Source organism: Diceros bicornis, chromosome X (genome assembly GCF_020826845.1).
Source record: "Diceros bicornis minor isolate mBicDic1 chromosome X, mDicBic1.mat.cur, whole genome shotgun sequence".
Classification (NCBI taxonomy): Eukaryota; Metazoa; Chordata; class Mammalia; order Perissodactyla; family Rhinocerotidae; genus Diceros; species Diceros bicornis.
Window position 1 is genome coordinate 119,034,282 of NC_080781.1, and position 19,022 is coordinate 119,053,303.

At 40.6% G+C, this 19,022-nt stretch overlaps 2 protein-coding genes across 5 annotated transcripts in view; one reads left to right on the forward strand and one right to left on the reverse strand.

Annotated features, from left to right (window-relative positions):
• Nucleotides 1-4,079, forward strand: part of SLC25A14 (solute carrier family 25 member 14) — a 29,636-nt gene extending 25,557 nt beyond the window's left edge. For 2 of the 4 annotated variants that reach the window (XM_058536714.1, XM_058536717.1), the window contains exons 9-10: nt 2,603-2,683; nt 3,627-4,079. In XM_058536714.1, coding sequence (XP_058392697.1) covers nt 2,603-2,683; nt 3,627-3,668 — 123 coding nt within the window. In that variant the 3' untranslated portion in view covers nt 3,669-4,079. Of the gene's footprint in view, nt 1-178; nt 865-2,602; nt 2,684-3,626 lie in introns of those variants that run through there. The other 2 variants (XM_058536715.1, XM_058536716.1) reach the window with 2 other exon arrangements.
• Nucleotides 4,080-16,610: 12,531 nt separating this feature from the next.
• On the reverse strand, nt 16,611-17,705 carry GPR119 (G protein-coupled receptor 119). The gene has a single exon (XM_058535108.1). It carries the CDS (start codon nt 17,703-17,705, stop codon nt 16,611-16,613), a length of 1,095 nt encoding a protein of 364 aa, XP_058391091.1.
• Nucleotides 17,706-19,022: the final 1,317 nt, after the last annotated feature.

The following is a 19,022-nucleotide window of genomic DNA, read 5'->3' on the forward strand; positions in this document are numbered from 1 at the left end:
TTCACATTTGTTACATTTTATTGTAATTGCTTTTAATGTCTGCCCCAGTAGACTCTGAGTTCCATGAAGGCAGGGCCATGTGCATCTTGTTTATCACTTTATCCACAGCAAATTATTTATTGAATGAATGAACCTGCATAACTTCATGAAGTAGCCTGTTGTCTCTGTTTATCTACAGAAGTTCATTTGTTTTCACACAACTGCCTCAAGTCAAAAGCGTGCCTCCCAGTTCTAACGTTGTGAAGAAGCTGGTCACTGTTTTGGAGCTTTATAAGGATTCAGATGGCTCATGGGAGTGTTGGAGACCCTCATTATGTTTGTGTGTTCATTTGTGCAACAAATATTTATTTAGATATTTATTGGAAACTTTACTGTGCCAGACAGTGTTAGGTGGTGGGGATGTAATGGTGAACAAGACAAACATAGTCCCTGCTCTCCTGGACATTACATTCTAGTTGAGGGAGACAGGCAATAAATACGCAGATAAGAAAAAGTATAGTTTTAGATAGAAGTAAGTGCTAAGGAGATAGTGACTTGGTGAGGGTGGTGGGGAACTACTTCAACTAGGATGGCCAGGACAAGGCTATAAGGAGGTGACATCTGAGCAGAGGTCTAAAAGATGAGAAGAAGGTGGCCCTGTGAAGATCTGAGACAAAAGCATTTCATAAAGCGGGAACAGGCACAAAGGCCCTGAGTTCGGAATTAGCTGGGCATGTTCAAAGGTTAAAAAGAAGGCTGGTATGGCTGCGTATGGTGAATGAAGGAGAAAGTAGTAGGGAATGAAACTGGAGAGAAGGGCAGGGGCAAAATCATGTAGGATCCTGTAGATCATTGCAGAATATTTGCAGTTAGAATGAAATCCAATGGGAAAGTGACACTGTCTGACTTATAAATTTAAAAGATTGTTTTGGCTTCTAGATGGAAATTGTAGACCAGTTAGGAGGCGTATTGTGGTAGTCCAGGTGAGAGGTTGGATTGTATCTCTAAGATCCCTTGTCACTCAGCAGTCTCTGATTCTAAGTTATCTGAATCTGGGCTTTATTTTGGCCGATTTTCACAGTTTTCCAATATAAATTTTAGTGCAAGACCTTTAGCATTTGCTGAAGATCTATTGGGGGAAGCATATTACCGTTAAGTTTCCATAAATAGCGCCCTTATTATGTTACTATTTGCTCCAAAAAAAATGGTTAGTAAGGATAAATATCTCTAGTGTTCTTAATCTACAGGATGAGATAAGGGATATTTACAAGTCTGGATTCTCATATTATTGTCTTACCCAAATATATCAGTTTTTTAGTATAGTGGTGGGTTTCACCTCAGCAGTAGAACAGCAAATTAACATCTTTCAATGTCTAACACAATGCCTAACACAGGAGTTACTTAATGGATATTTGTTGATTAAATATGAACTGTTTCCGCTGGCTGAATTCAGAAGATGCCACCAGTTTATGACCTTTGGTATGCATAATTTGTCATTTAATTCTCATAACCGCTCAGTTGGTGTGGAATGTAGGAGCCCAATTGTGTAAAACAGGAAACCAAAACTCAAAGCAATTCACATTGTTCCTCATGTAATCCTCAAAGCATTCACATGAGGTAGGACGTGGCATTACACAGAGTTTACAATGATAAAACAGACTCAGAGAAGGAGAGTGACTTGCCCAACTCCCTATTCCCTTATCCTGCTTTAGTTTTCTTATTAGCACTTACCATTTCTGGATGTAATATGTATCAATTTGTACTTGTCAGCCCCACTAGAGTATACACTCAATGAAAAGAGGGACTGTATATGATCTCTTGCTGTGTAACAAATCACCCCAGAACTCAGTGCCTCAAAACAACAGACATTTATTTTCTCACAGCTTCTGTGGGTCAGGAGTTCAGTAGGAGCTTAGCTGAGTGGCTTTATCTTAGGATCTCTCATGAGGTTGTAGTCCAGATGTCAGCTATGGCTGCAGTCCTCTCAAGGCTTTACTGGTGCTGGGATATCTACTGCAAAAATCACCCATGTGGCTGTTAGCAGGAAGCCTCCGTTCCTCTCTGGCTGTTGGCTGGAGGCCTTAGATTCTCACCATGTGCTCCTCTCTTCATGACGTGGCAGCTGGCTTCCTCCAGAGTGAACGATCCAAGAGAGAACAAGGCAGAGGCAGAAGTTTTATTATATATAAAACGTCTTTTGTAACAGCATTGGAGGTGACATAAGTTCACTACTGCCATATTCTATTGGCAACACAGACCAATCCTGATATATTGTGGGAGGCACTATACAAGGGCATGAATAACTGGCAGTGGCTTTCATTGGAGGCCATCTTGTAGGCTGGCTACCATAGACACTTCTTCTCTCTTGTTTACTGTTATATTTCCAGCATCAAGAAGAGTGCCTTGTATATGGTACGTGCTTAGTAAATATTTGTTGAATAAGGGAGTGGATGGATATAGACTACATATGAATTTAAAATGTATGTCTTTAGAAAAAAAGACCATTCATGGAACCATAAGTTGTTGGGGAGGGGCATGGAAGATGAGTACTAAAATGAAAGTAGTTGTCAGATGTAAAGAAAAAGGGGAATTCACTCTGTTTTTGATTGTATCTTTCCCTCAGATGTGGAAACATGAGGGCTTTTTTGCACTCTATAAAGGATTTTGGCCAAACTGGCTTCGACTTGGACCCTGGAACATCATTGTATCCTTTTAGAACACGAGAATGAAAGCGAATGCTTCAAGCTCCCAGGTAATTGTAGGCTATGGGGAGGAAAATGTGATTATCTAAGCCTTTAGGCAAGTGAGAAACTCAAGCATTCTAATAGTGACCATTGAGGATGGAACTAAGAGAAACAGCTGTCAGTTGGAGTCTAATACAAACTAAAGGGAGTAGAAAAGATATGCCAAATTTCCTCTTTAAAACAAAACCATAGCAAACACAGCCAATCTAGAAGGGGCTGTGAAGTTTTTCAGAACCACAGGAAAGTTCACGCTGAGGTGGTCCGTATTTCCTACTTGTAACTATGGGACCAAGATAGTTGGGAAGTAATAAGATAGAAAACACTCATAGGGCAAAGGAATCCAGAGCCAAGTAGGGCTCTTTCCTCATGGGTCAATCTCCTTCCTTTAGCTGTGTTTGAGTGCCTCCTATGGGCAGAGCCATGTGTTGGATACTGTCTGTGGTGGTGTGTGTATAGTGATAAGCATTTCAGGGTTGGAAAGTAATTCCCTACCCTTGGGGTGTCTGTAGTCTGAGGGAGACAGTATCTCTCTCCTTCCTTGCTCTGAACACCTAATGTCAGTAACAATTACTCTAGCACTGAATGATATGTTGTTATTGACGTTCTCGGTTATTTGTGTGTGTGTGTATGTGTGTCTGTGTCCTGTTTGCCCCTTAAGACTGTAAGTATGTTAGAGTTTTAATCAGTTTATGTTGCTAAATGCCAACAATCATAAGAGGCACATAGTGGGCACTCAACGCATGCTTGATTTGCCAGGTATTGTTTTAAAAATGATTTTTAAGCAAGTGCAGCTTAGAATAGTACAGACTAAGTACCTCAATTTAAGAGAATGCAATGCACAATTTTAGAACTGGGTTTGGCTTTTAGTATCAACCCAGTGATCTTCCATGACTTACTCCTCAGTTTTTTATTACATACGAGCAACTCAAGAGGCTTCAAATCTAAGGACTGAATTATATGTGAGCAAAGTCCTACCAATCTTTCTACTCTTTCCTTTTCCCTATTTCTGTGTTCTAATGTATTTTGACAAAGTTGTGTTTACTGAACCATTGGTCTCCCAAGGGCCTCCTGATGGAAGAACGATAGGATAGTTCAAAATTGTTCATGTGTTTGTGTTACCATGTTAACTTTTCCCTGAGAGGAAGTGTTAACATTGAGACTCTGGCCCCAGATTGGTATCTTCTGTGAAGATGGATACTGATGGATGACATTCAAAATGGCCTTCTTTTCAAATGTGGATTAAATGTAGTTGGTTAGCCCCAGACTCGGGCTAGAGCAGAAGGCATAGGACAGGGCAGTTACTGCTATGTATGTTACAGACCTTGGTTCTCATTAAAGTAATTATTGACAGAATCACTTTGGCTTTGTCTTCATTTACTGTTTTCTTCTTTGCCAACTCTTTAAGTTACATTCTCCAGAAGTGATAAAGAGTAGGTGACTGTGAAATTGAGTCTGGACTCTTAAAGCACATTTATGGGAGTAGACTGAGTGCATGTGCTTTCCCACTGCCATTTATTGTCATGATGCCACTCACTTGTAAACATCAGGCAAATCGTTCTTTCCTAAGCATGAATAAACAAACAAGAGGCTCATTTGGAAGTTTCTAGAGATAAAATGCTAAGAGGCTTAAAATAGAAACCTGAGTCTAGAGTTCTAATCATCTTACCGGCAAAAAGTTCTGGCTGCTTTCTTGTATTAGAACAGTGTCTAGCACATTGTAGGCACTCAGATATTTGTGGAAAGAATAGTTTAGTTCTTCATTTTTATCCATTTGTTCATTTGTTCAGTAAACATTTATTGTGTGCCTATTGTGTCCCAGATGCTGGGAATATAAAAACGAGTAAGACATAATCACTGTTTTCAAGCTCACATTATAGTGGGAGAAACAGATATGTAAGTAGATAATTATAGCAGATTCTAAGTACTATGTGAAAGATGAACAAAGTGCTGTAGAAGCACAGAGGAGAGAACAGCCAGTTACCTAGGGGATTGGCCAAAGGCTTCATAGTAGAGGAAGAATGTTCCAGGCAGGGGAATGGGGGAAAGTTTAGTGTGGCTGAAATGTAGGGCAGTGGTTTTCAAATACCACATGAGGCAGACTTGCCTGGAGATCTTGTGAAAATGTAGATTCTTGCATCCCATCACCTGAGATCCTAACTTATTTGGGGCAAAGGGATTTGCCTTGTCACAGGCACTTGACGCAAGTGGTCCTTAGACTACTCTTTGAGAAGCTCTTGTAAAGAAGGGTGGGCTAGAATGAAAGGAAATAAGAATAGTGTGGCCAAAAGGGTCAAATTACGAAGAGTCTCTATATTTCCTAAGAAAGAGTTTGACTTTTATCCTGGAGGGAGGGGGCAGGCAAAGGAAGTTTAAAATAGGGGAATCACATAATCAGCTTATTTTTTAGAAAGATAACCCTAGTGTGCAGCGTAGCCTGGGGGGGAGCAACCCAAAAAAGGTTAAGACCCACTGAAATCTACTCCCCTTTATGTACAGGTAGACAAAAAAGGGTCCAGAAAAACTAAGAAAATTTGTCCTAAGTCACATAGCCAGATTGTGGTGTATTTGAGGCTAGCACTTAGTTATAATTTCTTCCCTGTCTCCTTATGCCGTCCCACAGTGCCTTCTTAACTGTCAGTCTAAAGTGCCTTCTTAACCATCAGTCTGAAGTACTACCTTTTTAAAATTAATTTTCATAGACTTTATTTTTTAGAGAAGTTTTAGGTTCACAGTAAAATTGTGCAGAAGGTACAGAGATTTCCCATACACTCCCTGCCTCCGTATACATACAGCTTCCCCCCCATCAAAATTCTCACCAGAGTGGTTCATTTGTTACACTCAATGAATCTACATTGCCACATCATTGTCACCCCAAAACCGTCATTTGCGTTAGGGTTCACTCTTGGTGTTATACATTCTATGTTTTTTTTTTTTTAACAAATATAAATGTAAATTTTTTTTTTTTTGCTGGGAAAGATTCGTGCTGAGCTAACATCTGTTGCCAATCTTCCTCTCTTTTTTTTCCTTCCCCAAAGCCCCAGTACGTAGTTGTATATTCTAGCTGTAGGTCCTTCTAGTTCTTCTGTGTGAGCCGCCACCACAGCGTGGCTACTGACAGATGGGGGTGTGTGGTTCCGCACCTGGAAACTGAACCCAGGCCGCCAAAGTGGAGCACGCCGAACTGTCACCACTAGGCCGTCAGGGCTGGCTCTCTATGGGTTTTGACAAATGTATAATGACATGTATCCACCATTATAGTATCATACAGAATTGTTTTATTGTCCTAAAAATCCTCTGTGCTCTGCCTATTCATTCTTCCCTCTCTGCTAATCCCTGGAATCCACTGATCCTTTTACTGTCTCTATGATTTTGCCTTTTCCAGAGTGTTGTATAGTTGGAATCATACAGTACATAGCCTTTTCAGATTGGCTTCTTTCACTTAGAAATATGCACTTAAGGTTCTTCCATGTCTTTTCATGGCTTTATAGCTCATTTTCTTTTTTTTTTTTTTCTTTTGGATCTACCACAGTATATTTATCCACTTACCTACTGAAGGACATCTTGGTTGCTTCCAAGTTTTGGCATTTATGAATAAAGCCACTATAAACATTCTTGTGCAGGTTTTTGTGTGGACACAAGTTTTCAGCTTATTTGGGTGAATACCAAGGAGTGCAATTGCTAGATTGTATGGTAATAGTATGTTTAGTTTTGTAAGAAACTGCCAAACTGTATTCCAAAGTGGCTGTACCGTTTTTGCATTCCCAGCAGCAGTGAATGGGAGTTCCTGTTTCTTCACATCCTCGCCAGCTTTTGGTGTTGTCAGTGTTTTGGATTTTGGCCATTCCTATAGGTGTGTAGTGGTATCTTGTTTATATTTATTTTTAAGACTACTACACCAGTCAGACAGCCTACTCATTCCCAAATAGATGAGCAAAAAGGAAGCCATTTTTTCACGATGGCATAGGCTGAAAGATAGTTTTTTGAAGGATTTATATATATTGGAAATTGGCTTTCATTCACCTCAGCTTAAATGTTATCCCTTCAGAGAAAGCTTTCATTGATTTCCTCTCCACCAATCTAAATAACTTTCCTCATTATAATTTCTTATACCATGTATTTAATAACTACATATTATATTTGTGTTATTATTTGATTAATATCTATATTTCTCATCAGTCTGCAAGCTCCATAAAAATAGGGATTCTGTCAGTCTTGTTTACTGCTATGTTCTCAGTGCCTAGCACAGTTATGTATACTTAGTAAATATTTGTGAAATGAATAAATGAATTGATCTGTATCCAAAAATCTGATAAAATGCCTAAAATATACCAAAGATTCAAATACTATAAGATTTAAATGGAATTAAATTGAATTTTGAATTACTAACGCTGAGGTGGTGGATAAAGAAGAGGTTGTTAAGGGAAAGTAGAGATGCTAGGGGAAATGCATCTAGTCTTTTTAACTGATTATCTATTCATTCATTCATTCATTCATTCATTCATTCAACAAATATCCTTGCCTCATGGAGCATATAGTCTACAGAAGGAAGACATAATAAAAAGATTAACAAGTAAAATATACAGTATATTGGATGGTGATAAATGCTTTATAGGAAAATGAAACAGGGAAGAGAGGTGGGGAGTATTGAGGTAGGATCACACACTGAGGAAGCCATATTTGAATGAAGTCTATAGGAGGTGAGAGAAGGAGCCAATCTAGAGTTAAAGCAAATGCAAAGGTCCTGAGAGGAGAGTGTGCCTGGAGTCTAATGTGATGATTCAAGCAAGAAGTGATGGTGGCTTGGATGAGGGTAGTAGCAGTGGAGGCTGTGAGAAGTATTTGAAATTCCTATGTTTTGGGAAAGAACAAATAATGACTTGCTAGGGGATAGGGTATGGGCTGTAAGAGAGAAAGAGAGCAGAGGTGAGGATTACTCCAAGACCTGTGCCACGAGAAGGGCAGTATCGCCATAGAGGTGGAGAAGACTCTTGGAAGGTATGGGTTTTTTGGGGGGGCGGGGGGAAGCAATAATTTTTGTATGTGTTAAGTTTGAAGTGCCTGTTAGACTTTAAGAGATGTGGAGTAGGCAGTGAGACATAGAAGCATGGAGTTCAGGGGAGAGGTATATGCTAGGGATATATATTTGGAAATCTTCAGCATATGGATGATTCTTAAAGCTGTGATACTGAGTGAGATCACCAAGCGAGTGAGCGTCAATAGAGAAGAAAAGAGGTCCAAGAACTGAGCCTGGGACAGTCCAATATAAAACAGTTGGGAGAGAAGATCACAGAGGACACTGGCGATGACTAAGTACCCAGCCTGAAGTTGTCTAAAAAAGATGAATATTCTGGTGATAGAGAAAGAGTAAAGGGGGCAGGGAGGTCAATTATTTTCAATATAAAATTTGAAGAAAAAGTTTGAAGTGGTTGAGATCTTTACCAAATTACCAAAGCTTTAAGGATTGCTTCCTTTATAGTAGCCATAATCATGGGCAGATAGTTCAGATTAAAAGAATTTGTCTTGTTATTTTTGTTTTTGTTATAGTATCCTATCCTATTCTTAGTCATGGATTAATACATTATCCCCTCAGGTAACCGATATGATGAATAGAGTATTTTGATTGACTGAACACTAAGGGTTAACCCATTTCTATAGTGAAATAGGGTATATAGTAAGGGTGCCTCAGGGAGAAAACAAGGGTCTAACTCTTGCCATATAATATTTGAAGGGGATTATTTCACATGTGTGAAGAATTCAGTGTTTCACAAAAATATTCACCATAGAGTTCCCTTAAGTAACAAGCTCCTTGTTGTATATTTGAATTGCAATTTTTGATTGAAAAATAACTTTTTAGGGGCACATCGGATATGAAATAGATCCACCAGTGTCTTTTGAAGGTAGGTTGAGGATGAAAATCTTTTGGAGCCAATGAGTACAAGGAAACAATCTTTAAAGAGACTGAGGACCTTGGTTGAAATCTTGCTTGTCAAAAAACAAAACAAGACAAACTCTCTATACTGTCTGCTCAATTTATCTGTAAACCTAAAACTGTTCTAAAAAATAAAGTCTGTTAATTAAAAAAGAACTCAGAATGAAAGGGTTTCACAAAGATGAGCAGGCACCACTCATTTGGAAGAGAAATGATTTTTTTCCCATGTAAAAAGCCCAGCATATCAAAAAGACAGGCAATAACAGGAGTTGGTGAGGATGTGATGAAATCAGAACTCTCGTACACTGCTGAAGGGGCTGTACAATGGTGCAGCTCCTTTGAAAGACAGTTGGGCAATTCCTCAAAAGCTAAACAGAATTACCATATGACCCAGTAATTCTGCTCCTACATATGTACCCCAAAGAATTGAAGACAGGGACTCAAACAGTCCATGTACACCAATGTTCATTGCAGCATTATTCACAATAACAAAAGGGTGGAAATGACCCAGATGTCCATCAACTGATGAATGGATAAACAAATTGTAATCTATCCATACAATGGAATATTATTCAGCCATAAGGAGGAATGAAGTGCTGATGCATTGCTACAACATGAATGAACTTTTAAAACATGCTAAATGCAAGAAGTCAGACACAAAAGGTCACATATTTTATGACCGCAGTTATATGAAATGTCCAGAATAGGCAAATTCATAAATACAGAAAGTAAATTAGTGGTTGCTTAGGGCTGGGGGGAAATGGGGAGAGACTGCTAATGGGTGTAAGGTTTCTTTGGCGGATGAAAATGTTCTAAAATTAGATTATGGTGTTGGTTGCACAACTCTGTAAATATACTAAGAAACACTGAATTGTACGCTTTAAACAAATGATCTTTAAAGTAGGTAAATTATACTTTATAAAGCTGTTTTTTTTAAAGAAATTCAGCATGTGGTTTAGCTTGATGAGGATGGCTAGTGAGGGATTTCAATGAAGCTGCTTGGTAACAAGATACAGATTGGTTCCTATTAACTCCAGTTGATCACACGGATATTTTCCTTTGGAATGAGCAGATCCATCGTGTTACCAGCAACCTGAAGATCAAACAACTGACGTTTCTGATCAGGAAACCCCAGGTTTGAAGGGACAAAATGATGATCAAAATCTGTAGGCTATAAGATGGAAAAACTTTCAACTTTTTTTTCCCTTTTTTTTTTTTTGATAGGCTAGAACATGAGACAACTCGGATAATTATAATAATTTACATGGCTTTTATTATGTGACAGTGTTCTAAGTGTATGTGTTTATGAAACTCTGTTTACATCCTTTCAACCACACTATGAGGTAGGTACTATTCTTATTTTTCAGATAAGAAACTGAGGCATAGAAAGGTAAGATAGTTTGTTCCTAGGAAATGACAGAGCCAGGATTCTAAGCCAGGCAGTCTGGCTCACGAGCCCGTGCTTATAATCACTATCCTAGAGGTGTACTGACTCAGCCTTGTCCAGGGTCACTTCAAGTTTATGGCAGGTGAGCAGTAAAGAATATTGATTTCATTAATTCCCCTATCTTTCTAGCACCCTGGGAGAAAGAATGTCAATAGTTGTTGTGGTTGGTCACTCTTTGACACTTAACTGTAATACTGGATTTAGATTATTTTCCCAGAGACCTGTGACTGCATGTATATCATTTTCCTCTTATTGTCCACTTTGTACTGCTTCCCCCTCTTTCCTTTGTTGGCCTTTCTTCTCCACAACCTCCTTCATCACTAGCCCACCCCTTCTTCCTCTAGTCTAAGTGAGCACAGTTCACCACAAACACAGGAACTTGTTCTTGTTGTATGTTATACTATTTGTTGAAGAACTTGGAATTATTGATACAGATGCCACTAGTTTGAAATTGAATAATTTGGACATGGGGCTAGATTTCTTGCCCTCTCTCGTCCAATGCAAAGAAGTATGTTGTTAGGCCTATAAACAAATTTATGGGAGGAATGATTAAACTACTAAGAACCTGATTATAAATACTTCTTTTCTATTCACTAAAGCATATTGCTTAAGGGATAATATTTTTGTTAGCCTAGCCCAGTCAGGATATTGCATGTAAGTTAGAGTAATAAAATTGCTTTTTTTAAAAACCAAATATGTTCATATCTTCTCGGTTAGAATAGCCACTCCTCATTAGTCTTAATTCCTGAGATTTCACTAAAGGATATTTCTTCTTTCTATTCAGTATCTCAGTATCAGAATTCACTTGTATTTTGGGCTGTGCCTAACTCACTATCAACAGCCTTCATGCATACTTGTCTCTCCCATTTATTTAGTAAATAAGAAAAACAATTTAACACATCCTTGTATAAGATTACTAGGGGACGTGGTAATCTTTAAGTGGTGTTTGGAATTTTGAATTATGAGTCTGTTTTTCACATTTGAAATAACTTCATAGCCATTCAGCTATAATTTCTTGGTTTAGTTTTCTTACTTTTTAAACCACCTCTGAGACGACATGACACCAGTTTGCTTTTCTATGGGAAGTGCTTTAATATTTGTTGAATGGCTCAGTAGGCAAATCTGTAAAAATATTATGAGTGGTAAAATATTATTTATAAGACAGTGTGGCATTTTACTGGGCCAATGACTGTTATCTCAGCATGTTTATCAGCTTTTTAGTGCCTTAATCTCAACACAATTGATATAGAACTGGAACTGATAGGGATTTATTATAGAAAATGGGAAATATAATTTGATCATGGGATTGTTATACAACAAATAAAAACAAACCTAAACAAATAAAGAGACCCCCCTCAGGCTCTTGGTCTTACATGATTTTAGTCCCTCCAGTGCTCTGGAGCAAATGAATCCTGCCTGTCCCATTGTGTAGAAGGCGTTTTGAAAGAAACAGGAACTGCTTTGTGCATTAAAACAGACTCTGAGACCCTTAGAAGCTGCCTTCGTCGTTTCTAGGACTCCTCATGAGAGGGCTCTTTGAGCCCAATGTCTGATTATGGTCCCAACAGCTTGTAAATCCAGAGAACATATGGCTGGCAGCAGCATGTTAAACTGTCATGCACTTTACCCTGCCACAGTTGCTCCATTAGGTGGAGCACATCTTTCCCTTTCAGCAAGGCTGCGAGACTGTGGCTTCAAGGCTTCAACTGCATCGAGACCTGTCTCCTGGCTCCATGTGATCATGTTTTCATATTCTCATGCCTACTTAGCATTTTATGGTATTCACAAAGCAACTACTTCAGAAAATTTTCCTAGTGAAAACATACTGAAATTGGTATCTGGATATCACACAGTGCTGTATCAATGGTGCAGTTGTACTGTGAGGGGTGTTCTTAAACTGCTGTATCTCAGTCCAGATTTTTAAATTGCAGATTAACTCCAGCAGTAGGACGTATCAATAGGTTTCCTTTTGTGAAAAATAACTGGTTAGCCCTCTTGGTATGGTTTATGAGGTCAGGAAGCCATGCAATTTTATTTCTTGAGATAATCGTTATCAGTGTGGTCAGTTCATTTATGTCTCACGTTTGACTTTTCTTAGCAAATATCCTAGGGAAACATTACACTTAAAGAAATGCCAGCGAAAATATGAATCAAAATTCTTATAAATGTTTAATGCTCCTTTACCTAATAATACTGCTTTAGAGAATTTATCCTAAGGAATTAAACAGACGTGTTGAAGATTTATGAACAAGGGTATTTATAGTGGTATTATAACAGTGGGAAATTGGAAACAATATACATGTACAACTATAGGGAAATGGTTAAAATATCATATACTCATATGTTGAAAAAGACATGCAACCATTACAAGTCATGTTTTTGAAGAAAACTTAATAACAGGAAAATATGCACAGTATAATGTTAAGTGAAGAAAACAGATGAAGCGGAATAATAGTGATCATCTCTGGATTGTACAATTATGGGTACCTTTATGATTTTCTGTATTTTCAAAAATTTCTAAAATGAACAAAAATTGCTTTTATAATCAGAAAATAATGAACATCGTATATACATCAATATATATCTCTAGAAGAAATCCCAGCAAATCTGGGGCAATTTTAGCATCTAGCTCTCAATAAATGTTTGTGGGATAGGTAGACAGATGGACGGACAGAAGAATGAATGACAGTTGACACTTGTGGGTACCATCGTTGAGTTTATATGACTGCAGAAATAACAAATAAAGATTTGTTAATTAAAAGGAGAAGATTCCAGACCAGTCAACCGTTTGAAGGATGACATGGAAGGTACTGAATGAGTCACAAAATAAGTGAGTGGCTGACAGCAGCCAAGGAGTTGTGGTTTGGCTTTGGGTCCGTTGCTGCTCAGCTATAGACACCATGTTTCCTCTTGTTCTATGTGTGTCCTTGAAGTATCTCTCATGCCTGCTGTTCTCGCTGGTCTCTATTCAGTTTGGCCAGTGACTGAGCAAGTGAGAATGAAATCAAAGTCACGAGTTCATTTCCCATTTGAACCAGTGAACACTTCTCCGTGTAGGGAGAAGATATCCCAAGGCTCATTCTGGCTGGCCAGCTCTCAGAGATGCGCTTGTTGGTCATGTGGACAAGCAGGAGAGTGTTGGTGGATCAGGGCAACCTGCCTTTAACACTTGTGAGACATTCAAAATGCCCCTGTACAGAGGGCTGTGTGTTCTTATGTTCTTGAGAGTAGTCCTCTGAAACTGAGGTGTGTTATGCGTAATGTTAGCTACCTGAGGAATTAGTATAAAACTTAGTCATGTCACAATTTTTATAACAAATTCACAATAAGCTGTCCATGGAAATTATAAATGGGACTGGTTGACCTACATTCTGTCCTACAAGGTCTTAATATCTTTTGGCTACTTTGATAAAATTGCTGAACAGAATCTGGCTTCTTGGCAAGTCCATCAGGAAACAACAGTGGATACGTGAATGAAATCTAAATGTTTCCTCTCCAGTGCATTCCCTTATCTGTGAAGGAGCCTGTATTCAAGAAAGCCATTAGCCTTTTGCATAGCATTCTGTATCCCTGCTCTTGGTAGCTTATTAAACATAGTGTTCTTAATTACGGTTACTCGTAAACCCAAGTGTATGATAATAGTGCCTTGTTTGTGTCTGCTCTGTCTTGATCCTGCTAAGGTATTAGATTTACTGTTTGTCTGTTTCAGCCTGTCACCTCTTCTCTCATTTTCAAAACCCTCATTCAGGGATTGAGGAATTCACAGTTTAGAGCCTAATTGTCCTTGTCCAGGAGGTCATAATATCTACAGATATGACGGACATCCTTCAATTGGTCAGCTGGATGTTTTATTCTTCAGGATTTTTAAGGAAGAGAAGAGAACATTTTCTGAGCATTAACAATGTGCTGTAGTTTACTAGGCATTTTCACATTCATTATCTGAGTACATACATTATACCTCAGTATAACCGTATAAGGTAGGCATTATTACCCCAATTTTACAAATGAGAAAACTAGCTTTGAGAATTTAAGCGACTGAATAATAATTTGAACACTGGTCTGTTAGACTTCAAAGCCTGCGTATTTTCCACTGCACATACCTACTCCCAGGGATAGCAGAGTTTCTTAGACTGAACCTAATAACACAACAATCACCTAGCCTCCCCTCAGCTCCTGCCTTTCTCCTGTAACTAAGTAATTTCCCTTCTGCTTTGCTTGTGTTACCTCAGCAAGATCAATCCTTTGCAGCAAGGCCAGGAAATTAAGCTTTGACCCACCTATAAGGAGGGCATTGATTTGAGCCTGCTTTCAATTTTGTCCCAAAACCCAGTTACTGTTTGTGTTTTACCTAGTTCCAGTAACTCATAACCTAATCCAAGAGTGTGCCTTATTGCTGGCATAACTGGTACTTGCTGGTGCTCAGCACTTCAAGGCATATTGGGTTCCATCATCCACTCGAGAGCCAAAAAGTTCTTCAGTTATAGGAATATAAAGCGTACTATGATGAAGGCAAGCACGATCCTCCTCTGGGCCAGAATGGTAAGCAGAGCAACTCCGGAAGATCTATCAAAGGAGGATTGGTGTGTATTAGAATAGATCAGTGAGAAGTAGGCCATTTGGGCTGAATGTAAAAGGTGAGGAGAGGGAGAAGGGAATTTTTAAGAGTATAGAAATTGAAAGGGATGATCATTAATCTCTGAACAAATGAGGAAAACAAGCTCTGGTAGTTAATCTAACACTGAAGGGGAATTAAAACGCAAGTGCAAAGTATCATGGTGTGGTGCCACCCTTTTGAGAGGAGGATGACTGGATTCTATCCAGATGCTGAAAATTGTAGTTTGAGATTTGAATGGAAATTTTCATGGGCCTCTTGGAATTAGCCATTACACATTGGACTCATGCATCCTCAGGCCATCATTTCAGAGATATTGAGGGGTTAACCTTCAAAGGCACCAAATCTCAGACAAATCTCTTTTGGTTTTTTCTTGCCCTCTTTTGTTCACTCAGCAACTTTCTAAGGAAATAATCTAGTTTATGGCCTTAAGACACAAACTTTCTGGGAATCCACTGTGGAGACCAGGAGGTTGAGGAAAGGGTTACAGGGAAGCTCAGGAAGGTTGAGTGTGGTTCCTGGGTTTCTTCCTCATTCTGTTCTTGAATTTCTGCTGCCAGCGTTGCCCAGAGGAAGCCTGAGCATCATTCCCAGCTGCCAGCGGTCATTTTCTGTACCCACAGAAAGCAGGATGAGGCACCTGCTCCTCAGCTGGTCTCCTGGGCCATTTTGGAGGCATCCTCTTATGAGACTAAGTTTCTTAGGAAAAATGCAAATTTGGGAGTAAATAGAAGAAAGCCAAGCTCTGAGGAGCAAAGTGGGTCCAGTGTGGAAAGCTTGGCAGTGCCTTTCTTGATACCTACCCCTTTTCTTTCTTCCTTCTCTTACAGTGTCAGAATTTGTGGTTCAGCATTATCATCAGCAAGTAGCTACAAGTGACATAAGAGGTCAGCTGAGGGGAAGGGACACCACAGAGTTAGAAAGGTGGTGGTGGATTGGAAGGGGTAATAGCAGAAATAATCACAAGATAGGCTATTTCCCAAAGAAGCACTGTTTTGAACACTATGAAGTATGGAAAAAGACAAGCTTTAGAATCTAATTCAAGTTCCTACATTTTATGCAGACTCACTGCATAAAAGGTCCAATTTACATCAGGGAGGGAAGGACTCAGTTTACCAAAGCAATCAGCAATCAGCAAACAGTTAAAAAGAACAGAACCTCATTTCTCTAGTGAAATATGGCTAGTTTGAATTGAGATGTTGTGTAAGGGTAAAATACACACCAGACTTCAAAGATTGAGCATGAAGAAATACATGTTGAAATAATGTTTTGGATATATTAGGTTAAATGAAACATTAACATTAATTTCACCTGTGTTTTTTTTTAACCTTTTTTTTTTTTTTTGTGAGGCGATCAGCCCTGAGCTAACATCCGCCAATCCTCCTCTTTTTTTTTTTTTGCTGAGGAAGATGGCCCTGGGCTAACATCTGTGCCTATCTTCCTCCACTTTATATGGGATGCTGCCACAGCATGGCTTACCAAGCAGTGCGTCTGTGCGCGCCCAGGATCCGAACCAGCGAACCCCGGGCCGCCGCAGCGGAGCGCGCGCACTTAACCGCTTGCGCCACCGGGCCAGCCCCTTTTTTTTACCTTTTTAATGTGGCTACTAGAACATTTAAAATTACATACGTGGCTTGCGTTATATTTCTATTGGACAGTGCTGCTCTAGTGTATTCAAAAATAGGATTTGATTTTTAAACATCTTTTCAGTAGTTCATTTCTTGCTTTAAGTATACCAGTACAGGAGAAACAGACTTATTGCAAAAGAAGGACAGAGAGGAATGGAGATTTGCAAATGGAGAAACTGACTATAGAAGAAAGTCAGCACCCTGCCTCAGTTACCCCTCAGTCTGGGGTGAGAGCGTGCAGAGGGTGGTCAATCGCCTGAAGCAAGTGCTCTCATTCTCCTAGCTCCATCTGATCTCCTTCAGGGGGCCAAGAGAGGGGAGGGAGAAGGCACTTTGGAACTTCTCTGCCCTTACCATCTTGGCCATCAAGCTGTGCGTGGGAGATAGTGGCGATGTGATAGGAACTTTCCCTGGGCCCTTCTGGGCCACCATCCCTGGCCGAGAGAAGGAAGAGGAACGAGGTGAGCCCCTTCTTCACTCCCAGGACCATCTGGTAGAACTGCTGCCGTACCTCCTTCTGCCAATAGGCATAGATGAGTGGGTTGAGCAGGGAGTTGCCCACACCAAGCAGCCACAGGTACTGTTCCAGCACTACGTAGGGGCAGCACTCCTGGCAGGCCACCTGCACAATGCTAGTAATAAGAAATGGGGTCCAGGACAGAGTGAAGCTCCCAATGAGAACAGCCACTGTGCGGAAAGGCTTGAAGTCGCTAGGAGTCCGTGGAGGCCGGTAAGTCCTGGCTGTGGCTCCTGCATGTTCCATCTTTCTGATCTGCTGGCTGTGCATGGAGGCAATCTTGAGCATGTCACAGTAGAAGAAGACAAAGAGGAGCAGGGCTGGGAAGAAGCCAGCGCAGGAGAGGGTCAGCACGAAGAGCGGGTGAAACACGGCAAAGAAGGTACAGGGGCTCTGGTAGGTGGTCTGCTGGAATACAGGGACTCCAAGTGGGAGGAAGCCAATGAAGTAAGACACCAACCACAGCCCGGCAATGCAGGCCCCAGCCACTAGCCCGTTCATGATCTGGAAGTAGCGAAGGGGCTGCTTGATGGCAAGGTACCTGTCAAAGGCAATCAGCATGACTGTGAGGACAGAGGCAGCTGCGGAGGAAGTGACAAATGCCATCCGAAGGCTGCATAGGGTCTTCTGTGTGGGCCAGGCCGAGCTGGAGAGCTGGTCTGTGACTAGGCCAGAGATGGCCAGGCCAACCAAGGCATCAGCTACAGCCAGATTCAAGGTGAAGCAAAGACCGACACCATCATTCTTGTGGATCAACAACAGCACAGCCACAGCCACTAGTGCATTAGCGGCAATAATGAGGGAGGCCAGGCCAGCAAGGATCACGCCAAATGAGAAAGATGACTCCATGTCTTGAAGTGGCAGGATTTCCACTTACCAGGGCATGCTGGCTCTCCAGCTCAAATTCTCACCGGCTGGGGAAGAAGGAGCCATGGGTTCAGAGCTGCCACACAGTTCTGGCTTTCACTGGTAGTCCAGGCTGACAGCTTGCCATCTTTGGGATCCTGCTGGTCACCCTCTCTTTTTCAGTCCTCAGCCTCTTGCCTCTCCAGCTATCTGAAGGCAGCGATCCCAGTGCAGACCTCCCCCTTGGCCTTGAGCTAGTCCCTCCCCCTCCAACAACCGCGTTACTAGACAACTCCCAAGTACCTGGTGCACACTGTCTTGCCAGGCTCTCTCCCTTTACTGATGCTTCCGGGATTTTGTTTGGAGGAACTGGGGCATTCATCAGGTCTCCTGTCTGGCAGGACATATAATTGCCTCTAATCACACTTTTTCTTCCTCCACAGCTTGATATTAAATCTCCACTTCCTTTCTTCCTAAGCCTCAAGTACTAGCTTAACAACTAATCTCAGCTTAATTAAGTATTTGCTTAATAACTAATTCTCAGTTACTGTTATGACTGCTTTTAATCAAGCAAGATGATCAGATTCAAAGTGGGAAGTGAGGGCAGGCAAGCTATTTCAGGGCCCAGCATACTTTCAGGGGAGTTACCACATATTTAAGCTGTTTCTTATCTTTGCTTCCTAACACCTCAGGTTCTAATTCTCTCAAGTAAGGTATGCTGTTCCCCTATTTCTCATCCAGCGGAACTCAATTAGTTGAAGATTCAGAAGGGGAGGAAAAGCAAGCAGAGAATTGTTAATAGCTGTCATTCAGTTTAGAATAGAGCCCATTCCCCGTCAAGCCGCTGTCTGTTGGGTATACTCATTAAGAACTTTTTCTGCACCATGTCGAGCCATGATTCTGGTCATGAGTAGTGGCTGCCAGCCTTGCCTTTCTTGATCCTGTAGAGATGAGATATCTTTGGGACAGGAGCAGAGGAGGTGGGCTGCATTCTGGAAAGTGCTCTAATGTTTGGTTGTGGAATTTTCCATTTTCCAGGGACAGGGCAGCAGTGTTGCTGAGGCAGGTGAGATGGACTCAGGGAGGGCAGCTGTGTAGCTCACTCCTATTTTAGGTTGTATATCCATTTGCTCGAGTACCTTAAAACTAACCTTTGCCTGCTACTCGCATCTTGGATACCAAGAAGAGAGGGGTGGGGAGAAGAGCGGTTAGAAGCTTATTTACTCAGTTCAGGTGAGAGCACAAATGGGAAAGGTTAATGTTTTAAGTGAAGGAGTGGTGAACAAGGTGCAGAGTTGGAGGCAAATATATTCCAGGATG

Excerpts from the sequence above, each read along its gene's own strand:
- GPR119 (XM_058535108.1), bottom strand. The coding sequence starts at position 17,705 with ATGGAGTCATCTTTCTCATTTGGCGTGATCCTTGCTGGCCTGGCCTCC.